The 15,026-nt window shown below is 38.0% G+C and overlaps 1 protein-coding gene across 1 annotated transcript in view; it reads left to right on the plus strand.

Moving 5' to 3' along the window:
• Positions 1-14,752, plus strand: part of SH3RF1 (SH3 domain containing ring finger 1) — a 71,800-nt gene extending 57,048 nt beyond the window's left edge. Inside the window, exons 7-12 of the mRNA XM_042871781.1 lie at positions 1,570-1,721; positions 3,335-3,505; positions 3,654-3,913; positions 7,516-7,874; positions 9,978-10,312; positions 13,579-14,752. Of these exons, the coding sequence (XP_042727715.1) occupies positions 1,570-1,721; positions 3,335-3,505; positions 3,654-3,913; positions 7,516-7,874; positions 9,978-10,312; positions 13,579-13,747 (1,446 nt within the window). The 3' untranslated portion in view covers positions 13,748-14,752. The remainder of the gene's footprint in view (positions 1-1,569; positions 1,722-3,334; positions 3,506-3,653; positions 3,914-7,515; positions 7,875-9,977; positions 10,313-13,578) is intronic.
• Positions 14,753-15,026: the final 274 nt, after the last annotated feature.

Raw genomic sequence — 15,026 nt, forward strand, 5'->3', positions numbered from 1 at the left:
TTACAAATATTGAATGGTAGGAGTCTGGAATGTTGAAGCAAGTGTATCTGCAGCTCTTGTAAAAGTTGTTAGTATCAAAGTTCACAGTTATTTTCCACAGCTCCTTTGTTTTGGATACAGTTGGTCTGGTTTAAAAAAAAAAGAAAAATAATGCAGGATTAGAAAAATAATATAAAGTATTTTGCAGTTTACCTTTCTATTCATATCCAATTAAGCTTAAGTTTGACAGAAACTATGGTTGCTGTAAGAGACGATCAGTTTTCTCTAGGTTTTGTACCATTTGATCATGTAGTGCTTCACTGTGTCTTGATTTGCTTGTGGTACTAATAGGAATGGGAGGGTGGTTGGACTAGATGATCTTGCAAGTCATTTCCAACGTTGTGATTCTGTGATTCTCTGTTCTAGTCTTACATTGTCATCTTTTTATTAATGCTCACACAATGCAGTGAGGTACTAATCCCACAGCGTAGAACTACTTAGTCTGTACCTTTTTGTTTAGGAAAACAACAAGCTTTTAGATGTAGGTTGGTTGAGGGGAATTAAAATTACTTTCAATGCATTTATATGCAGATGTACTGAATGAGCCAGGCAGCCTTTCAGTACATTTTGTGAATTTCTACTTTTGTGGGGTTTTTTTTAGATCTCAGTCAGCACAAATTGGAGCGTTAAAGATCGATTTAAGTCCGAGATCATGTATGGAATGAGTTCTGTTTCACATTATGAAATATGTGAGATTTCTTTATTTGCTTGTTGTAATACAAACAATTATTTTTGGAAGGAGGAAAGAAAAGTTCTGCTTTTCTGAGATAATTTTCCCAGGAGTGTCAGTACACAAGCTCCTGAAGAATTGTCTGAGGCTTTATAGAGCAGAAGGTAACAATTACGCCATTGAGTTTCAAAAGGCATAGAATCCTGTAGGCAGAACCCCTGTTAATATCTGCCTGGAAAGGAGCTTGGCCTTTTTACTGGAGTGTTTGCTAAAGATTACCAATCTCGATAATACCGAATTTCAAAAGCTAACCCTTTAAACTAGAAGAATAAGGGAAAGCAGTAACAATAGCTCAGTGGCTATGATCTCATGTTGTGCTTGCTTTTTGTTACCCATACATCAAAAGAAATTCTCCCCCAAAGGGGTGGTTTGGGGTGCACTGCTCTCAAATAGCGTATTACGTTTCAGCTTCAGGTTACAAAAACAGTAATGTTTTGAAGTACAGTCAGCAGTAGGATGCAAAATCAGCCTCCTGGAAGGCCTCTGAATTTCCATTGAGTCCTATCCTAAAAGATGTTACAGTTAGAAACAATGCCGTCAGTTTTTTTTCTCCTAGATTACTCATCCTTGCTTAATTAGCTGCCAAGACTTCAAGATTTAAACTTGAAAAAGCAAAACGCAGGCAATTCAAACTCTGTATTTCACCAGCAGGCAGTGGAATGTTGAACTTGACTGGTTTTTTTTTGGTTTTTTTTCTTCCTTCGCATATCATACTTGTGTTTGAGTTGAATCAGCTGAAAAAAATATTGCTCGTTTGCTGAATTTTTTTTCCCTTTTTCGTTTTCCCCTCAAAATATCAGAATATGAATCCCCCTCTTCCACCACCACCTCTGTCTGCTGCAGTTGTGGCATCAGCCTCTTCTGGACCTCAGCCTGCAGGTGTAATTCAAAGGTCTGCGTCAGGATCAGCTGACCAAATGGCACATTTAAGACCACAGACTCGTCCCAGCGTGTAAGTAAAATTGAAACGTTCTGCCAATCAGAAAAATGCAAATCAGTGACTTGATTTTGTAATTACCTCATGTCGACTGGTTATGTTCTGCTGAAATTCCCAAAAGCCACACATACTACTTGAAACAAAAGCATATTGGTGATATCCTTAGATGGCCTGAGTACAGAGTATTGTTCATGTCATAAGTAAATATCAGCTGATGCCATTTGCTTAAAAAGAAAACAACAAACTTCACTTCAAAAATATAAAGCATTTTTCATGCAGAATATAAATGAATCTTGAAGTTAGTGATGAAGACTGTATAGCTTGCAAGTGGCCAACAGTGGAGTTAATTTATTTAACGTTTTCTGTTACGAGTGGAATGGCAAGACTGTTCTCGTATGGAATAATTCATGCTAAAACAGTGAAATACTGTTCCTCGTTTAGTCTGTTATATTAGCAAGTCATTGTCAGTCTGCTTGTGTAAGTTGCAGTTGAAATTTGATTGAGGATTCTACGGTTCAGTTAATTACTGGGTGTCAGTTTGAAATGAAGGCAGAAAGCTGCTAGTTAACATTGTTTTCACGCTTCTGTAAGCAAGTGTGTATGATCCTTCTGGTTGAAAATATTTTGTGTATTAACATATACTTGTGACATCTTTCTTGGAAACTTCACTGTATGCAGTTTGGAGAATAAGAAAAGAAAGAAAAAAACCGAAGGACAAAATTAAGGAGTGGTTGAGCCATCTGATAAGATGCATTAGAATTATGCAAGGACCTCTATTGTCCTGTGTTGGTTTTTATTGTTGCACCAGGTTTCCTTCCTGTCCAAAAGAATACCCATCGTGTGTAGCAGGTGCATCTGGATTTGGGCCTTTTCTTTGGTGTCAAGCATTTTTAACACTGCTCCTTGCGGATCATTATTGCTTAGTGCTGTTAATCAAGTTCCATCTCATTTATTCCCATCTTCCATCTTCAAAGGATTGCTTTATTTGAGGACACTAATGAAATTTGCAGTGATTTAACTAAAAGGGAAGTTAATGAACACCAATTAAAGCACATCATTTGCTTTCCTGCCGAGGTTCATTACAGGGCTTGAGACACAGTTTTCCACAAATATCTTTCTTTAAAAAGGAGAAGAAGGAAAAAAAAAATAACTAGAACATTTCTCAACTCTCATTTTGATTTGTGTTGTAGTAATGCTGCTTTGCAAGGAAAAAAAACTGTAAAAGGTTAACAACTGCTAGCTAACTTAGCTATGAATGTCAAGTTGTTGTAAAATTTAGCATGCCATGTATTAGAAGCAGGTGTAGTGAGAGAGGTGGGTTTTGGTGGGATCTGCAGCTGATCAGCACATTTAATTAACACTAAATTAAGAAAGTGCTCATTCTTACTGGAAGTAATGTACGTTACAGTAAAGTGCAATTAGGAGAATATTTGTTAATGGTCACTGCTTCCAGCGATATTGTCAGACTTCTGCTTTAATATTGCAACAATGTGACAGATCAATTATCACCTAGCCTCTTCTACCACATCTTTTCATTTCTGACTCCGAACTCTCTCTGGTTCAGAAACGCAAGTGATGTTCTTAACTGTTGTAATTTTAAGAGCTACCTCTACTTTGCTGTCTTTCAGATATATTGCTATATACCCTTATACCCCTCGAAAAGAGGATGAACTGGAACTGCGGAAGGGAGAAATGTTCTTAGTATTTGAACGCTGTCAAGATGGCTGGTTCAAGGGAACTTCCATGCATACGAGCAAGATTGGTGTTTTTCCTGGCAACTACGTGGCTCCAGCTACGAGGTATGCTTTTAAATGGGTGTCTAAATAGTTCTTCTGGTTTCAGGTCTAAAATGATTGTGTATTTAATCCTAACGCTAGCTACTGGCGGAGCTGCAGATGAGTGTCGGTGTGCCTTGTGTTTCAGTATTTTGTTGTTAAATTTTGACAGGACAATGACAAGTGCATCACAAACGAAAGTTCCCATGTCTACTGCTGGTCAAACAGGACGAGTGGTAACTGTGGTCAGCCCTTCCACTGCTGGTGGGACATCTCAGAAGCTCCAGGGGAACGGTGTGGCAGTGAACTCTAGCACCGTACCCACAGCTGTGGTTTCTGCAGCACATATCCAAACTAGCCCGCAAACCAAGGTCCTTATGCACGTGACAGGACAAATGACAGTCAACCAGGCTCGCAACGCAGTTAGAACAGGTAAAAAAAAACAAACCAAAAACAAACAATTGAGCAAAAAGCTTTGTATGTGCAGTAGTATCTTTGTGGTAGACAATCCGTAGGGTCTGTCTGAGCAGGTGGCTTGAGTCAGGTTGTGTATAAATATGTTGGGTTTCTTAAGCGTTTTTTAAGAAGTCTCACAGAGCTGAATATTTTCTAGAATTCCAGTGTAACTCTCTGAATTTTTGAATCTTTTATTACTCTCTTCCAGTCAATTATATGCACATACATAATCCTCCTGTTGGAAACTTACCTAGAGGTGCTTTAGTTGGAATTACTTTTCTATTCCAGTGGTACCTGGAATGGAGGCATTATGTGATCTCCCCTGCTCATATGCAAGTTCATGTGGTAATAAAAACGATAGGAATAAGAGTCATTGTGTATTTTTCATGTTAACAGTGCACAGATAATTACATAACTTCATATTACTGTACGTCAGCAGCACTTCTAAATTATCTCTGATTATCTTTGAAGATGTCTAGAATTTTTTTTTCTCAGGGCTCAGCATTGTTCTTAGGCTTTTTAGTTTGTTGTCTGCAATTGACTGTAACTTCGTGCAGCTTTGACACTGAAACCCTGAGGACTGTACTGGCTTCAAGATGCACACCATCTATGACATAAAATTCAGTATTTCTGATAGGTATTACTCTGTCTTTTATGTACAGGACAGGTCATGTGATAGTGAAACTTAACTTCTGATTATTTAAACCCTGATGTTAAAAGATCGATAATGCTGTTTTCAGGAGTTTCTGTGTTGTTCCACTGTGGATTTGCCAAGTTAGGAAAATAGCATGCAGCTAGATTCTAATCTGTTTCAGTTGTTGGATTTTTTTCTTTTCTTTAGAAGAAGAAGTCCAAAAACAACAATTAAAAACAAAACCCCAAAACACAAAATCGGCTTCCACTGAAAACTATCCTGGTGTTCCATCTTCCAGGCTCTAAGGTCTCCTGGCTGAAAGAGTCATGAATGGAAATATTTTAGTGTTGTTTTTCTTTTTTTTTATTCACTAGATTCTAATTGTCAGAGCAGAAGAGAAAAGGACTTGCAAATGGTATAATCTGTTATCAGTTTAAGGATTATTGCTCCTTATGCTCTCAATCCACGAACTTGTAGAACCCATCCTTCTTTCAGAGTCATGCAGCTCCCCAGACTTCTTACATACGCTCAGATATCAGCGCTGGGTCTGTTTTTGAAGGCAGGATCCATGTGTATGTCTTCAGATACTGTATTTCCTTAATTGGCCCATCTTCCTTCAGTTTGATCTTAGGCTGGAACAGATGCAATAATCCTTGGTTACAACCTCATTCTTTACTTTTAGATGAAAAAAAAAAAAGAGAACAACACCAGGTGCTATTGGCAGGCAGTAAGAGAAACTAAGCAAAACATGCTTTCTTGCCTCTCAGGCACAGGTGGTTCCTACTTGAAATCCTTTCAATCTCTCTAGAAGCTTGCAAGTGACTGTGCAAAAAAGAAAGCTCCTGTGGGCTCCAAAGGCTTTTCTGTCTCTGCATCTTGATGCTTGTCAAGATGAATAAGTTCTTAAAGTTTATTCAGCTGGAAAACATGACAGCATATTGCCCACCAACTTCTCAGGTCCCAAATGGAAAATTCAGAGCAGCAGGACTCTCTTCATTGGGAATTTTAACACTGGCTTGTGATGTAAAAGTATACTGTTCAGACACAGCTATAGATCTGTTCCTTGTAAGGGCCTGTTTAACTGGAACTGAAGCAATAATAGCTGTGTTATATTCAAATGATAGAGAGAACTATGTAGTCAGCATGTGAAATGTGATCGTCTTGAACTGCTGCTGTCTGAGTGTTACTCTCTTGATGAGGCTTCACAGGCTAATGCTGCAATTCGTAGGGCTCTTCTTAGTTTCTGTTTAGCTTAGGGCTTTGGGGATTGTTCTTCAAATTATCTTAGTGCTGCTGAAGACAAGCAGTGTTTGAGGAGTTCGTTTTCCTTCTCTGAAAGGAATTGGGAAAGAAATGTACATCATACCTGTTTCGTTAAAGGATGAACTGTATGGAAATAGAGGGACTTCAGATGCCTACCTGTGGTTTCTGTTACAGTTCAGAAAACAAAGCCAAAAAGCAATTCCATACTTCCGCTCCATTGATTGCATGCAAGCATAGACATAGCTTGCAGAACAGCAGGTACTTGTAGGAAAACTGGCTTCATCTTACAAACAAAAGGTAGTTAATAATTGTTGGATTTCTTCTTGGTTTGTTTTTTTTTTTGTTTTGTACTTTTTTTTAATAATCAAAAAGCCGCTTTAGCTTTTACACTGGCCTGTGTTCTTATCATCTTTTTTGAAATGTTTATGATACTTAAAAAGATCTGATATGGTGGGAGACATCACATCAAAAAGTATACATAGCATTTAGTGCTGCTTTCTTATTGAGAAAGAACTTGTTTCTTATCTCAGAGGCAGTAATTGCATATAATACTTACTGTAGTATTGTTGCATCAAACTTAAGAACTGTGTCAGTCTTCTCTAATACACTGTTGGTACAATATACCAGGGGAATTTGTAGAGGGGAGACTGAAGAGAGGAAAGCACTAGAGGCTTGGTTCCAGGATATTATTTCTGTAACAAGCCTGAAACTCTTAATTAGTATCTGAAAAATCAAAGTGAATCGGTATATTTGAGAAGTGCATGCACCATACCAGAGGGTTCACCCTTTGCTAGATGTTGAGTTTCAGCATATTTGAAGGACAGACCCTGTGCAACAATGGAATGCTGCATTTAGCTTTGTACTGTACAGCTGAGATGTCTGCCCTTCATACCACCCGACAGTACAGAGATGTCCAACCTGTTTAAGTGAGCTAAAGCACGTATTCTTGACAGTCTTACTGTAACAAGCGATGTTGCTTTATGGGAAGGATAAATTCACGTAGAGCTCTGTGCTTTGCAGCTGGGCTGCAGCCCAGGTTAATATATTCATCCCTATGCTCCTCTCCAAGTTTCAGCGTCAGTGTTGCTTTTAATTCACCAGGGATATGAGTAAATCCATTTCTATATTTAAACATCCCAAGAGACAATAGCATATGTTGTCAGAAAAACCACTCATAGCAGTAATTGCCACTGTGCTTGCTGTTTGAAAGACCCACTGAGTCTGTTGTGGATTTTGTTGAGGGAAAACAATCCCATTATATTTTTAGCAGCTTCTGTAAAGGAGTGTTTCTTTCCGCATTGTTTTATTTGCACTGACAACTACGCAGCATATAATAAGGAACAAACAAATTCCAGGCAATATTTATCTAGCTCTTGCGAAAATGCTTTTTTGCATGTGAAGTACTTTGCTTAGCAGCTTGGACTTGTCCTCAATAGCTGCAGTGCTGTTAAGCTTGCTGTGGCATACTGGTGCAAGTAGATGACTAGGCATATGCTACTCCACTATTAGGCGGAGATAAATTTGATGCTGTGTAAGATGTTATGGTAATGTAAATGCAAGCGATACAGTAGGAAGAAAACTTTGTTTTAAAATCAACTAGTTACAAGGCAGTGACAGTGCCTCATTTTTTTTGCATGCCTTGTGCAAAGTTTAACTCTCTCATGTTATACTTTTGTTCTAGTTGCTGTACACAATCAAGACCGGCCTACAGCAGCAGTCACACCCATACAAGCACAAAGTCAAACATGCCTTATTCCTGCAGCTGTGATCATTCCCCACCATTCTGTTGCCTCCCAGCAGCTCCAGTCCCAACTTCCAAATACCGCTGCTTATGTCACAGCTGTGAATGTGAACCGTTCAGCCATCCCACTGGCATGTGCAGCAGCTTCTTTGAATTCTCCCAACGTTGCTGCTTCATCTTTGGAGGGAGATCTAAGCGGGAGAACTGTGAACACTCACCCTGTAGCTCCTGCGTCTCCAGAGAGCTCTTTAGCAGCTGGTGGTAGTGCTGCTGTCAGTAAAACAGACAAGGATGTCAAGGTGCGTAGAGAATCAGATCACTCCCTTGAATGCTTCTGTTTTCTTCATGCACGCTTCCTAGAGATCTATGGTTTTTTCCTACCTTTGCTGAATTGCAGCGCTGTAAGGTGAACAAAGCTTAAACTGAAACTCAGGCAGCCATTTTGTGACTATAGCTGCAGGCAAGCCCATTCGTGGCCATTCAAAAATACGGGAATATAAAATACAGAGCAGACGTTGGAGAAGGGTTAAAACAGAGTAGCTGGTTCATGCTGTTATTTGGATGAAAAATGGTAGGTTGTGGAAGTTCAGAAGAGCTGACTGACTGTTGGGATTTTAAGTAATTTGTATTGTGGACCTGAAGCCAGGTTGCTGGATACCTGAGAAAGCTGCATGGTTAGCAAATGTTAGCTGTAAGTATCTCAAAACTTAAATATTAATGTGGTTAAAAAAAAAAAAAAGTAAACAAAAAAAAGGTGATGAACTTACAGGACCATGAAGAGTTCAATCTCATGAAATAAAATTCATACTTAGTGTTAATCAATATTCCTTTAGGTTGGATAAATGAGTGGAAAAAATGAGCCTTAGAAAATTTTTCTTCCTTGTTGAGCAGACACGCAGGTAATGGAAAATGTGTTACAAGCAGTGTTTGTTGCAGAAGGAAAAAAAGAAAGCTGAAAAACCAGACATGTAACTGTCTCTTTGAAATGAAGGTCGGTCTGGCAATTCCATTTTTTTTCTTCCCATTTGAAGTACTTTACTCCACATCCAAATTCATTTTTACTGTCCGGCAGTGTCATTATGTTACGTTGTTGGCAGAAACATCCTAACAAATTTCTAGCCATTTTTGTTTCACAGTTGTAGAGTATTTAAAACCTTTTTTCTTCTTTTTTTTCCACAACTTCCTTTAGATCTCAAATGTTTTAGGTATTACCTTGCTACTTTTCACCCACATACTCTTCATAATGAAGTTTATGAAAGTTTTAATCATAGGCTGTAACAGTGATCTCACCCACTTTTTAATTATTTTAGTTGGTTATTGTTGAATGGAGAAACGTAGAACTTGATTTTAAAATGACTTTCAGTTGTAACCACTGAAAATAGACCAACGTGCCTGTAGGAAGGACTTTTAAAGAACAGATTTAGAGTTAAAGGTGAAAGATGCTAATGTATTTGGACTATGCGAATTCCTTTGAGTTTCTCTTTTTCTTTCCCATGTTGTAGACAGCAGCTTTTTGCTGAAATAGCTTGAAGTTATTGGAGACTTGGAAAAAAGACAGAGGATTTTTCATTCACAGTTCACCAATTCCACTGTATCCTAAGCTGTAATAAAAGTCTCACACTGCTGAGCTGTGGTTAGCTTATAGCTTATTTTTGTCTTCGGGGCTTACAATCTGGCACTTCTCCTAAGCACTAAATTCACTTAGTCAGGGAGTTGGTGAGAGAAGCGCTGCCGCACCCCTTAGAGGAGAAAAAAACACAACAAGAAACACAAAAGCAGCTTAAATAATTCTCTTCAGGGTGAGTCCTAGTCTTCAGGGATTCCTGTCTGGGCAAGCAAAAAGAATGTTTACAATTCTCCCTTCTAGCAGAGCAGCAGAACACAATACATTCCTCTTGTGGCAAATTTTTTTTGCTAAATATCGTGAAGGCCTTCCCTTACTGAAGGAAAACAAATAAAATATACTTATTGAAACAGCAGCCTCCAGGGCAGACTTTTCTCCCTGCTTGGTCTGAGATAACATGGAAGTTTCTAAGAAGGAACAGAGAGTTAACGGTTTTACTTTGTGGATTCCCCTTTGGGGGTCTCTAGTGACTCCCTCCTTCTGTAGGCAACTTTTTGGTCCACTGACATTGCCTTTTAAGGTTAGCCTCAAGTTACCTTAACTAAGCAAAAGGGCTTAGCTGGTTTATGATCTGAATGAGTTACTGTCTTTCTCTTCACAGTTTTAGTAATTCTCTTTCCCTTATAAAATTTTCATAATAGTCTCTTACAATGATTTCATCAAGCATTTCCTCATTACTAAGTCTCTTCTGGACAAGGTGGCATCTGTTAGAAGGGAGTGTTTTAACTCTTTGTAGATTACCTTTGTTCTGAAATGAGGCACTGCCCTTTGCTTACAGAAAGAAAAAAAGGGTTTGCTGAAACTGCTTTCTGGAGCATCCACTAAACGCAAGCCACGGTTGTCACCTCCAGCATCTCCAACTCTGGAGGTCGAGCAAGCAGCCGCAGAGTTAGCCCTGCAAGGTGCAGTTGGGCCAGAGCTTCCATCAGCAGGAGGTCATAGCAGAGCTGGAACCTGTCCCACTGACTGTGAGGTCTCTGGGCCAGCGCAGGAGATGCTGCAGCGGAAAACGAGTTCCCTGGATTCTGCTGTTCCGGTAGCACCACCACCACGGCTGCCTTGCTCGTCCCTGGGTCCGGTCTTGAACGAGTCCAGGCCTCTTGTCTGTGAAAGGTAAGTTATCCTCAGCCTCCAAATTTAGGCAAACAAAAAAAAAAATGGCACTCTGTGATGTTCTCTGTATATTGGAACTGCTAGCAGTTGTTCAAAATGCTGAGATCTTGTAAAAACTGAGTTTGCTCTTCTAACAGTGCTTTATATACTTTCCAACCAACTTTAATATTTATGCTTGTTTGCTTTTTTAAAATTATGGTGTAAATACATGGTAAAATACAGTGATCTAGCCTTGAATGAGAACTGAGGTAGAGAGAACAGGTCTCTTTTGCAAAACAACATTACAGTTTTGCATATAGGATTATCAGGTTAGATGTTTAAGATTATTGGCAGTACTTAACTACCAACCCAAATCTATGCTGAATAAGTAATTTATCTCTGTGTCAGATTAATACAGGATTTCTGAAACAGTTGCAGAGATGCTTTTCCTACATGACTTCCTTGTTACTTTGCACTCCGGATAGGAATTGTTAGGGTGGCCTCTGCATCTTGACAAGTGAGACTGGAAAGTGCGCAGTTGAACCCTTGTACTTTGAGTCTCATTGATCTTAAGCTACATCCGTGTATTAAGAGCCAGGCAGTATGTATGTTTTTACTTTCTTTTGACCTCTGTCATACCTTCAACATCATTTAAAAGTTTATTACTGTTTCTATGCAGTTTTCGTGGAGGAAATTTCTATCTCGTATTGAACTTCTGAAGTGGATTTACACTTGCAGATGGAAAATAAGAAAAGATTTTTCTTTAAAAATAATTTATTTTCGCAAAATCGTGAGTCAGTTTGGCACGGTAGAATGTTCTTCTGCTTTGAATGTGATAATAATATCAAATTAATTCTGGTATGACCAGTGAATATTTATATAAAGCTATTTGCATCTTCACAAAGAATACATTTTTTACTTTCACGATGGAGACTCATTTCTTGGAACTACTTACTGAGAATGATGCTGTATACTTCTATTAATCTAATAATAACATATATTAAAAGGATTTTTTTCATATAACTGTATCCTTAATATTTAGGGAAGTGATCGTCAGTAGCAGAGAAATGCTGCCACAAGTTCATTCATTACGTCAGTGTATTTAAACAGAACTTCATATGGTTTCTCTGTGTGCTTTTCAGGGTTTAATACTTTTCTTGCTGATGTGCTCTTGTCACTTTTTCTGTTTCTTTAGGCCACATTACTTGTGTTGCTTAATAGGACTATGTACTTACATCCTAACTTCTGTTCTGTCTTCAGAGTATCTTGTGAACATGAATCAGTGTTACTAGTTCTAGGGAGGGATGCATAGAGAACTCACTATATCTTCTGTTAAAATTTTGGGAGAGGGATGGAAAGTATTCTTGCAAGAAACATCACGAGGAGCTGAAGAACAGAGAAATCCCCTGCTAAGATTGTTCTGCTCTTACATATCACAATTCCAATCACAAGCTACAGTCTGGAAAAAACCACAGCAGTACTCTGACTTTGGAGAATAATTATTAGCATTCAAGTTCTGTTTTCAAAGTCGACTATAGGATTTAGGTGTTATGTTCTGCTGATGTTGTGCATGAATAAGAAGTGCCTGAATCAGCTCTGAAAAGCACTTGAAAATATTTGTTTGATACAAAGTTTTCCCCAGAGTCTTGCCTTTGTTTCAGACACAAGAACGCATTCTTCATTGTAATCACACTGTTTTTCCATTCAGTAAATTGCCAAGTTTTCTTACAGTGTATTTAGTGTGTGTTCTGTAGAAAATTAGAAGTAAAACTCTAATCCATTCATACAGAATAAATGGATTAACAGATTTGAGTGTACACAGGCTCTTTGTGGCATGGATTTGCAGATCATTACGTTGATACCTGTGGCCATTTCTCCAAAGGAAGGGGAGATGGTGGCATTGCCTTTCATCTCGCTGCTGCAGATGTTTGTAGCAAATCAGCAGTTTGCTTCCCATTACTATACTTACTCTTCTCCCGTGAGCTAAACTGACTGCCTGTTGGCATCCACTCTCCTTCATATCTTCTTTGAGGCCTGTTTTGAGAACTGATGAAGTCCCAGTTTGACTTGCTGTACGTAGATCTCCCAAGAGACTGTAACTATTCACACAGTGCTGCTACCCATTTCTGAACACTTTTAAAGATGCAGGCAGACTTCATTTTTTGTGATGATGTGTTCTTGAGAAGAATATAGTCGTTTAATATTGCGGTATTTCAGTGTTACAGAATTAACTGGTGTTGTTAGGGCTGTATTGAGCTACAGTCAGTATTTTGCCTTCAACAGATGGTTAGTTCATTGTTTTTCTCTTAAAAAACAAGGACAACAAAAACCTTGATGAGTGCAGTGTTCTGATTTTAAGCAGAAACTAGTTTTTGTCCAACACGTCCAGTAGCACTTCACTGAAGGCTGTCTAACCTTAGAAGCTTTTGAATTCTGCTGTTACCTGTTGATTGTATGCAGTTTCAAGGTGCAGACGTGACTGATTGTGTAACTAGAGGCTCAACTATGATAATTATCAGAAAACTTTCAAGAAGTTGACATAACTGTCTATAGAGCTATAACATGTAAATTCTAGGGTTATGTGAACTCAAGCCATCACAGAAGAGAATAAACATAGAAGAGTATTAGAAGCCTGTACTGAATGCACAATGTATGTCATATTTGAAAAGTGATTTTATTGTGAAAAAGTGGAAAAATACATTTTTTATCAGCGGAGCGCTGAAGGAAATTGTTGGGCTGAACGCTTCTAAAAAGCATTTATTTTGATGTTTATTTTAAATGTTTATTTTTAATGAAGTAGTACACCAATTGTGCAGCTGTTTAATTAAGATGACACGCGTTCTTTACTTGAAAAGCTCTAAGATAAACAAGAATAATTAAAACCAAAAGCAAATTAGTAGATGTTATTTGTTACATGTTTTTGTTCTGTGCACGCTTCCTTAAGAGCGTTCCCTGGGATAACATCATATTAAAGATACAGTTAAAAAATTATGCTCAATTTCTGTTCTGAATGCTTTGATTATAGTTGAATTGTTCTACTGGAAGAGTATCAATCTTGCCTTCGAAAAATGTGCTTACAGTTTTCTCCCGTTACTTGCCTTTTTATCATAGGAGATGCATGCTTTTAACTTAAATTCATTACATTATTATTATCTTCTGTCCAAGGCATACTTAACAGTTTTAGACAGTTTCTTGTTAAGTTTGAACATGCATAGAGATATTTTAAAGGCATTGTTTAAAAAATAAGACCACTAAATTTTGTTTTTTTTTCCCCCCCTGTCAAACAGGTACAGAGTTGTGGTATCCTATCCTCCTCAGAGTGAAGCAGAACTTGAACTTAAAGAAGGTGACGTTGTATTTGTACATAAAAAACGTGAGGATGGCTGGTTCAAAGGCACTCTGCAACGAAATGGAAAAACTGGCCTTTTCCCTGGCAGCTTTGTAGAGAACATTTGAGAGAATTGATTCCAAAAGCTTCAAATCACACCGTACTGTAAAGTAGCACAAGTGTTTTATCAGAGGAAGTACAGTCATGAAATGTTTTCGAATGACTGTAACGTAAACAAAAATATACATATTTTTACAGTGTCTATAGCACAATTACACCAGCAAACAAAGAAGATGAAGGCATCTGCTGGTTTTATCACTTTCTATTCTTGAGTGTGATGTGTGCCTTGTACTGTCTGATTTATTATATAGAAGAGCTTTTTTCCCCACGTATGTTACATAAATGAACAATTGTTTACAAGGCTGTAACTAATTTATTGTTTGTTTTTTTTTTTAAACTTGAATTTTGTGTAATAGTTAAAAATCTCGTGGCTATGATTTTAACAAATTATTAATTTATGAAAGAATAGCTAAGGGGAAGCTGGATTCTCTCCTTATGAGCAAGCGATTATATCTGATAAAGAGCCTGCCATTTATCCTCTGGACATTTTTCCCCTGCGGTGTTTAACAGTGGAGTAAGTCTCTTGTTTTATGAGTTAATATTGAATGGTGGTGATGTGGCGTCAAATAGAATTTGCCCAAGTGGGGGAAAAATGTGTTCTGTTCTTTGAATGGAGGAAAAAAAAAAGTCAGTGGTGTTCTTCAATCTAGTTCCACTCCTTCATAAATCACACAAGTGGAGCAATGTTTCCAGGAGGCAAAGATGTACGTGAAAAAACGTTTGAAATTCAACCATCCCAAGGTTAGAGTAATCTCAAGGTTAGGAAGGAAGAAATTTCAGAGCGTCAATGACAGTTTCCCCATACCTTCTGATTTTGTAATAACTGGGCTTTGAACAAAGCTTAGCTTTGTATATTTGGCCTTTTTTTTTTCTTTGGCATTTTGTGCTCAGGATCCAACAAAATTAGAGGGAATGTTGAAGTCCGGTACTTAGAGGAATAATGTCTTGAAAACACCTGTTTGATAAGACTGAATATAAAAATAAAATTACACATTGTACTTACTGTCTAAAAACGCCTAAGAAGTATAATTTGCTGTTTTCTTCTCATACTGATGTGCATGGCCAGGAGGTGTTTTACAATGTCTGAGCAATAGTGGTGGTAAGTGATACACTCGTGTTAATGTAAAGGCTGTATGAAACACTGTGACAATTTTACTAACGTCTTAATCATTTCTACTTTGGTACGTTCTGACCTTTTCTTTGTCCTGCATGTGTTACTCAATTCTTGCAGTAAAATAGCTGTGCATGATTCGCATTTTCCTTTTCAGTTACCTGTTACTGGGTTGT

The sequence above is a fragment of the Lagopus leucura genome, unplaced genomic scaffold (assembly GCF_019238085.1).
Source record: "Lagopus leucura isolate 7727_CA_CO unplaced genomic scaffold, USGS_WTPT01 Super-Scaffold_100004, whole genome shotgun sequence".
Classification (NCBI taxonomy): Eukaryota; Metazoa; Chordata; class Aves; order Galliformes; family Phasianidae; genus Lagopus; species Lagopus leucura.